This window comes from Sander lucioperca, chromosome 22 (genome assembly GCF_008315115.2).
Source record: "Sander lucioperca isolate FBNREF2018 chromosome 22, SLUC_FBN_1.2, whole genome shotgun sequence".
Lineage (NCBI taxonomy): Eukaryota > Metazoa > Chordata > Actinopteri > Perciformes > Percidae > Sander > Sander lucioperca.
The window spans coordinates 29,159,815-29,168,862 of record NC_050194.1 but is presented as its reverse complement, the minus strand read 5'-3'; the positions used below and the strand labels follow the sequence as shown (position 1 = coordinate 29,168,862).

The window sequence follows — 9,048 nt, the reverse complement described above, 5'->3', positions numbered from 1 at the left end:
CACCAATCCTCCTGGAAGACTGGGCAGACCCCTCCTCCAACTCCCAACTGCCAATGCTTCATTTTTTGCCCAATTGACCTTTGCAGCTGATATTATTCCAAAATCTTTAACAATACTTTTTTACAAACACAATGACATCGTCCGCATACACAGATAAGACATGTTTTTTGTTAAAACCCTTTACCGACAACCCCTCGATACTAGCCCTGACCTTACATAACATGGGCTCTATAGAAAGCGAATACAACATGCCTGAGAGAGGACAGCCCTGCCTCACCCCCCTGTGCACCTTAAAAGGGGCACTCAGACCACCACTGATTTTCAACACACTCTCAATGTCATTGTACAAAACCTTGATCATAGCTATAAGACACGGGCTGAAGCCAAAACTCAAAGGTGCTCAACCCGGTCAAAAGCCTTTTCCTGGTCCAAAGAAATAAGACCAGTCTCAATACCCAAAGAACTAGAGACGTCCAAAATATCTCTAATTAAGGACACATTGTCCAGGATGGACCTACCAGGCACACAATATGTCTGGTCTTCATGGATCACCATCTCCAGCACATCTCTCAGTCTGTTGGCCAATGCTTTGGACAGGATTTTATAGTCTATACAGAGAAGAGACACAGGACGCCAGTTTCTGATCTCTTGTAGATCCCCGTTCTTCGGTAAGAGAGTTATTACTGCTCTCCTGCAACTTATCGGCAGCAACATGTCTTTAAAACTCTCATTAAAAACCGTTAAAAGATCTTCACCCAAATCCCTCCAGAACTCCTTGTAAAACTCCACTGGAAAGCCATCAATGCCCGGGGCCTTCCCCCCCTCCATACTCTGCAGGGCTGTGAACAGTTCCTGCAATGCCAGTGGTTCCTCAAGCACAACGTTCATGTCGTCTGGGACTTTGGGCAACCCTTCACAGAAGGATTCAAACAGTTCTTCTTCTTCTTTATACTCACTGCTATAAAGCTCTGAGTAGAAGCCCACCGCATGCCTCCTCATCTCATTTGGCTCTCTGAGTTCTCGTCCAGTAGCAGAGCGCAGAGCATGAAGAAATCTGCTCTGCCCATTTTTCTTCTCAAGACCAAAGAAGAACTTAGACGGTGCATCCATCAGTGCCACACTCTGGAAACGTGACCGGACCAACGCCCCCTGAACCTTGGTGCCTAGTAGGTCTCTAAGGGCAGACTTTTTCGATTTGAGATCTACAATATGACCCCGATTTCCAGTGGAATCTACCAAATTCTGCAATTCCACAATTTCAATCTCCAGATCCCTCATTGACCTGGTGATGTCCCGTGTGACATTGAGAGTGTGTTGTTGACAGAGTTGTTTTATCTCTGCCTTCCCACAATCCCACCACTGCCTCAGAGAGTTAAACTCTTGTTTTCTGGTTCTAAAAATACCCCAAAAAAACAGCGTTGTGTTAAAATGCCAAAAAGCACTTTTAGGTTTTATATTTGTAATCAACACATTGCACATGACCAGGGAATGATCAGTAAAACCCACAGGAAACATTCTGCACTCTTGAAAAATATTAAAATGATGTTTAAAACAATAGAAACGGTCCAACCTAGCCAGGGATATTACATTCCCTCTAGTGTGAGCCCAAGTATACTGCCTTTCATCACCATTCCTCCTTCTCCAAACATCTATTAAGTCATGGGTTTCCAGCGTTTGCCTCAGTTCTCGCTGCGATGCACTGTGAGGTTCTGAGTGATTCCTGTCTAAAACATCATTTTCCGTACAATTAAAATCCCCTCCTAAAAATAAAAAATCTTCAATCTTAACTGCACATAAAGTAGTATTTAAAACCTGTAAAAAACACACTCTATCAGGTCCTGTAGTAGGAGCATACACATTCATAAAAACAACATTAAACTGCTCAAATATTGCCTTCACCACCACCAAGCTACCCTCCAGCACATGCTCTACCTCAATAGAGACTGGGGAAAAACTCTTTGAAAAGAGGATGCCCACCCCATCCCCTGGTTGAGCTCTTGTGACTCAGCACCACCTCCCCCTCCCACTCCCTCCTCCAGTCAGCCTCATTGCTGCTGTCAGTGTGCGTCTCTTGTAAAAATAAAACATCAATGTGTTTCATCCTCATAGATTCATAAATATTGGCTCTTTTTTGTACATCTCTGGCTCCATTTACATTTAAGCTCCCTACCTTAAAAACATCCATATTAAATAAGATGTTAAAAGCAAAAATAGTAAACAATAATTTAATTAAAATGCACATTGGAGCATATTCCTTCATCAATATTTATTTGTTTCTTTACTTTAACCACAAGTTTCTTCAGTCTAAAGCCCTCTTGGAGTGTAATTTCAGACACTTCTTTTTGGCTATTGTGGAATCTGACTGAGGAGCAGAACAGAGCCAAATCGGGAAAGAAATCCTCTATTTTTACACCCTGCTGAGTTTTCGTTTGTTTTAGGAAACTTTTAATTTTTTCAGCAGTATAGAGCTGTCTTTGCTGACTGCTGCTGAAGTTGGGAACTTCACTCTCATCTGACACACATTCATCACTCTCCGTACAGACCTTCCTCACACTCTCCTCACTCACTCTGCTTGCTTTAGCTTCACTGGAGGTAACGCTTGTCTTCCTTCTGCGTTTAGCAGCAGTTTTAGATTTAGCTGCTGCCTCTTCCCCCTCCATCACTACCTCCTCCACCTGTTCACTTTGTTCATCCGTTTTATTAACCATTTCATTAACCTCATCAGTCTGCACCTCACCTGTCTCCTCTGACTGTCTCCCCTGTGTGTCCCTGATCTCACCTGTCTGTTCCCCAGACACACCTTCACCTTCACCTGTTTGTTTTTTTTCTTTTTCTTTTTCTTTCTCCTCACCGGCTACCCTTCTCTCAACTACACTCACAGCTTCATTCTCATTCTCTCCTGCATCATTCACACTAACACCCGGTGCATCAGTACTCACCCGGTGCGTCTGGTCAGACACGGCATCGCCACGCCGCGGTGCAGCGCGCGGAGTGGGCATCGACTTGGTTCACCTTGTCCTCCCGGTCCAGGAAGATGACCACGGCGCCGTTCAGCCGAGCGGCCGACATAATACTACCGTGTCCGACCTTTTCCCCCACAGCTAAACTAATGTCCTCCACGCTGCACGGGAAACTAGGACAGATCTTAATGCCATGTTTCCTGGTGAGTGTGGAGAACCCCTCTCCATTCACCATGGCGGCTGCACACGCCGACCGGCGAGACGCCGGCAGGAGACAAAACCACCCAAACAACCCAAACTAACCACCAAAAAGTACTATAAATTAAATATAAAGTGACCTATACCATTAAACTAACCAAAACTAAATGAAATTATCAAGAAACAACAAAAAGAAAAGTAAGAAAAACTACAAAACCCTGCAGCTCACTCACACACACTTACACACTCAGCTCCGACGAGAGAGAGAGACAGAGAGAGAGAGAGAGAGAGAGAGAGAGACAGAGAGAGAGAGCGAGACAGAGAGAGAGAGAGACAGAGACAGAGAGATAGAGAGACAGAGAGAGATAGAGAGAGACAGAGAGAGAGACAGATAGATAGAGAGACAGAGAGAGAGAGAGACAGAGAGAGACAGAGAGAGAGAGACAGAGAGAGAGAGAGAGACAGAGACAGAGAGAGAGAGACAGAGAGAGAGAGCGAGACAGAGAGAGAGAGAGAGAGAGAGAGACAGAGAGATAGAGAGACAGAGAGAGATAGAGAGAGACAGAGAGAGAGACAGATAGATAGAGAGACAGAGAGAGAGAGAGACAGAGAGAGACAGAGAGAGAGAGACAGAGAGAGAGAGACAGAGAGAGAGAGAGAGAGAGCGAGACAGAGAGAGAGAGACAGAGAGATAGAGAGACAGAGAGAGATAGAGAGAGACAGAGAGAGAGACAGAGAAAGAGAGAGAAAGTCCTGCACTTTATTTTAATGTTCACATGAATTTGTTTTCTCCTGTCAGTGGTTTAGAAGACAGCAGATAAATCAGCAGCAGTGACTGGACCGGAGCCCTGAGCTGCATCCAGATCAACCTACACACACAAATGTGTGTGTGTGTATTACAAGCAGAGTACACACATTATATACAGGGTTCACACATTTTAATGGACAAAATTTAAAAACTTTTCCATGATTTTTCAAGGACCCATAGAAAAATTTCCTTAACTATTCGCAACGTTTAAACACAAACATAACTGAATAGTATACTTTACTCCAAATGCTAATTATATGTACTGTAAACTACAAAACTAGGGTTAGGGTTAAATGCAGGGTTAAATGCAGTAATAAAATGCTTGGTTCCCAGTATTGCTGCTTGCTGCGTTGTTGGGTGGCATGCCTGTTCGAAGTGTTGACGAGAACCAAACATCCGACATTAAATGGTAAATGTACGGCATTTATATAGAGTCTTTCTACTTTACCGGACAAAATGCTTTACAATTTGCCTCTAATTCACACATTCATATACACCGATGGTGGCAGAGATGTCCATGCAAGGCACCCGTAGGCTCGCTGCTGCTCCTCAGTCAGAAGTGAGAGAGAGGTGACTGTGGCTGCCGCAAGAGAGAAAGACCAATACTGGCATCTCTATTCTGCAGAAAGTCTCTAGATTGGTTTGTCACTATTAGTTTTTTGTTTTGAAGTCGCTAAAGGGGTCTGAGAAGTCACTAAATCTAGCAACAAAGTCACTAAGTTGGCAACACTGCCCCACCCCCGCTGCTGTACAGGGGCTCATACAATAGCCTGCACCGTGCGTGTGGCGTCTTTTGCGCATGCAGGATTGTTTGAAAGACACACACACACACACACACACACACACACACACAGGTTCCTCAATGTTTTGTTACATGTCTTGCACTACTGTTGCATTGGAAGCTGTTAAAGCCGGTAATGAAGAACATTCATTTAATCATCACATCTAATTAATCTTCACACCTTGACTCATTGTTTGATGTCTCTAGAGGGGATGAGGATGAGGGTGAAGGGAGAGAAAGACAAAATGGGAGTGCGTGATCCTAAATTAACCCATTTTCCACCTAGCATTAACCTACATTCTGGGTGATAATCACATGGTGGAGATATGCAGGGAGTCCAGATGGAAATGAGCTGGAGATGCTTTGAGGGTCCAGTCAATCAAAGCTGAGAGGTGCTGCTGGTTGCACTTGACCAAATTGTGGAGTCAAAACAAAGCCACTATGTATACAAAAACAAACTGTCTGTCATTGCAGCCGGGGACTGAGTGAAACAGAGTATAACTGCACTTTCTACCGTGACAAATCACCAATAAAGGCTTCTAAACCAAAAACAACACAACCAAACATGTTGCAGCTGGAATGTGATCCGAAATTGGTTAGAAATTAACAACATCTGCAAGCAAGATTACAGGTTTCCTTGATGTTAGCATGTAGCTACATGTAGCAGTGTATGTATATAAACACTGCACTAAAGTGCCTGGAGCAGGTGACCATAGAAAGAAGCTGACGATAGCTTGAGCTGAGAGTAGAAAACATGGAAGCGGAGTGTTTAGAACAGCCTGAAACCTGAGGTATTTGCTGCAATATTTGAAGCTTTGGCCATGTTTAATATGAACATCTGACATTGTAACATATAAGGATAATGGGTCCCCTTTTTATTTTAGGGGCATTACATTAGCAATAACAATAACATGACATAGACGAAACGTCTTCAGAGCATCTTAAACCGTGTCCAGTTGCCCTTGAGTTTAACCCCTTTCCTGGATAACTATTACCTGGATGACTGAGAATCTTCACAGACATGGTGGGGTACAGAGTACAGTGCAGAGGCAAAGTGTGATATAGGGTTATGTCAACAATGTGTGCCTGGTAGCTGGAATAAAAATAGGCAATTTGAAAAACAAAAGAAGGAGACTAGCAAAGACTTTATGTGAATTATGTATTCCATTTTAACAACAAATGAGGCACTGGCTCTACCTCAAGAGCCACAGCCGCTGTAGTGATCACGCTTCAGTAAGTTGTCGCTAGGTCTTCTTGACAACCAGTATCTGATGTCCCTGTGCTAATACAAAAAAAAGAAATGCTAAAAACGTCGGGTTGTGCTAGTTTCAGCTGTTGGGTCATGTGGTTAAAAAACCAGAGATCCGATGACTGAAACCTAATAACAGATTACATGGTGTACAAAACTCTTGAGGTAGAGCCAGTGCCTCATTTGTTGTTAAAATGGAATACATAATTCACATAAAGTCTTTGCTAGTCTCCTTCTTTTGTTTTTCAAATTGCCTATTTTTATTCCAGCTACCAGGCACACATTGTTGACATAACCCTATATCACACTTTGCCTCTGCACTGTACTCTGTACCCCACCATGTCTGTGAAGATTCTCAGTCATCCAGGTAATAGTTATCCAGGAAAGGGGTTAAACTCAAGGGCAACTGGACACGGTTTAAGATGCTCTGAAGACGTTTCGTCTATGTCATGTTATTGTTGTTGCTAATGTAATGAACCTGCACTTTCATATGTCTCTTTGTAGCTTTGCTTATTTAAAGATAATGCACTTGCTCTTACTACTTGTTGTCTGGAGTTTGAACCTTCACAGTTGAAAGCACTTAATTGTAAGTCGCTTTGGATAAAAGTGTCAGCTAAATGACATGTAATGTAATGTAATGTAATGTAACAGCAAGATTCCAAAAAGTTTATCAAAGAATTTTGGATCAAACTGGATAAAATGTCAAATTAAGACAGAACGTCCAACAAGCACATCAAATTGCCACACGTGTATTTTTGGCCTTAATGCTTAATGTCTTATTTAGCTTACTGATTATCCATGTTTTGCATAAGAAACTGTCATTTTGAGCTGTGAAGTAAGCTATATAAAAGAGACAGTAATAGGGAAGACCGGGGTTTGTTGGCACACGTTTCACTCTCTGACGTATTTTTCCGGTAATATCAAATAATTCAAAATAACAACAATAACAGAGCATGCCAAAAATCTTCAGTGTCTGAAAATACCCTCAGACTCCAGTGGGTTAAGGGCCTTTCTGTCTCCAATCCAAGCCAATAAAATAACAAGCTCTACATTTGTGCATGCAAAAACTCAAACACCCCTTTTATAATTGCAGCTGCCATCACACCGTTATCAGAAAACAATCATCCCCACAATTACAAAATCCATGTCAATTTTGTAGTAACTCTTTGGCTGAAGTTACTCAGTTAATACTTCATCATAGCCAAGTACGGCACTATATAACACATATCAGCTAGAAAATACAGAAGAAATACTCCTGCTGCAGCTCTGATGGATGAGTGAAGTGATCTTAGTGGAAGAACAAGGCTAAATGGTTTCATAGGTGGGAAAGGAAATGAATGGTTGCAAACTAGAGGAAGAGGAAAGACTGATACACTGGAAGAATCTAATTCTCCTGAAGGGTCTAATGCAGTCAGAGAGGAGGTTCAGAGACACACTGCCAACATGCAGATGTAGGAGCTCCTGCAAGTGAACACAAAAGTAAAAGTATTTTATGACAGTCTTCAAAGGTAAAACAAAAAAGGTTGCCACAATTTGTCAAAGGTTGCAGAGTTGAGAGGGACATTGTATCATACTTTCTCCATATGTAACAAGTTTAAAATGTCTGCTAGCCAGGTCTTAAAGGAAGGAACATCCTCGCTTTTCCAAAAAGTTAAAATATTCCGTTTAGCAATAGTTAGTTTTACGATGTTAAGTGGGATAGCATTTTTAGATAACAGGTCCCACCGAGAACCGCAGTAATGATGGACTATTTTAACTTGTAATATGTATTATAAGTATGAAACAAAGAGATTTAAATTCTCTTTGTAATCAACAAATCTTGTGTGAAGAAACGAGCATTTTGTCTTCTTCAGATCATGTTCTTCGGAGTGAATTTTCTCTGTTTATCTGTTTTTAAAAGTAATCACCACTCTAATTCTTTTATCCTTTCTGCAATTCGACTTTTAAATGGACAAAATGAATTATTTGATTATTGTTTGTCTGCTCTCTAGGGTGTAGGCCTATATGTAGGCTTGTGTTCTGTTATGTATGTGTGTGTGTGTGTGTTGTCTTTAGCTGCTCTTAACTAACTGCCACTTGTGTGATTAATAAAGTTATTGAATTGAATTAAATATGAAATCTTAGTTATGTGTAAAAGTTAATCTTACATATTAGCATCTGTGGACCAACCTCAACAGATCCAGGAACCATATTGTTCTAACGAAAAGTAAGTTTGTACTGACTACAGATATTAGTAAATGTGTGTGACAGACAGTGAGAGAGACAGACAGAAACAGAGTGTCAGTGTGTCTAATGGTGATAAATAGCGTCTCCGCGCTGATGTCCCAGCGGATGTTGATGCCTCTCCTCGCCCCCACCTCCTCCCCTCTGGTCTCACACACTCATTAATTAACAGGAATTAATGGTTTCATCTGCAGCCAGTAAATAAAAGATTGTCAGCACGGTCGCCGATCTACTCTGTGAAAAATGTCAAGCCGGTTAAAGCCAAATTAGCCACGACAAACAAATCACACTCCATCCCTGCCAGAAATAATGTGCAGGCCGCCAGATTAACACACATACAGCTAAATAACCCACTTACACACAATCACACACGTTAACATGGTTGCACTTCTGCTCACACGCACACAAAATGACATGCAAGTACACACATATACGCAAATAATCACAAGCGCACAAATAAAAACACAATCGCCCACATGCTGTACACACAGATGCACATACACAAAGAATCAAACATAGACAAGGCACATATGAGCACACACACTTGCAGTGCGAGGCCCATCAGGGCTGCTCTGTTGTGTCCTCCTGGTTTTAATTTAGAGATTAGCAAGGTTGGTTGTTTGTAACCTGGGTCTGTGAGGAGATTCCCTCTAGTTAGAGCTGGCTATTTAGAGAAATAGCCCCAGTGGACACACACACACACACACACACACACAAACACACACACACACACACACACACACACACACAAATGAGGCTGCTGGCGTCAGCAGCTGCTTGCTGCTGTAACAGAAAGCCTGCGCAGAGTGAACAAGGCCTCACTGCTGGG

General features: G+C 42.2%; 1 protein-coding gene across 1 annotated transcript in view; it reads right to left on the bottom strand.

The window, feature by feature from the left end:
- The window catches only part of LOC118494306, a 9,965-nt gene extending 6,678 nt beyond the window's left edge, over nt 1-3,287 (bottom strand). The window contains exon 1 of the mRNA XM_035997867.1: nt 3,131-3,287. Within this exon, the coding sequence (XP_035853760.1) occupies nt 3,131-3,188 (58 nt within the window). The 5' untranslated portion in view covers nt 3,189-3,287. The remainder of the gene's footprint in view (nt 1-3,130) is intronic.
- Between the last annotated feature and the right edge of the window lie 5,761 nt (nt 3,288-9,048).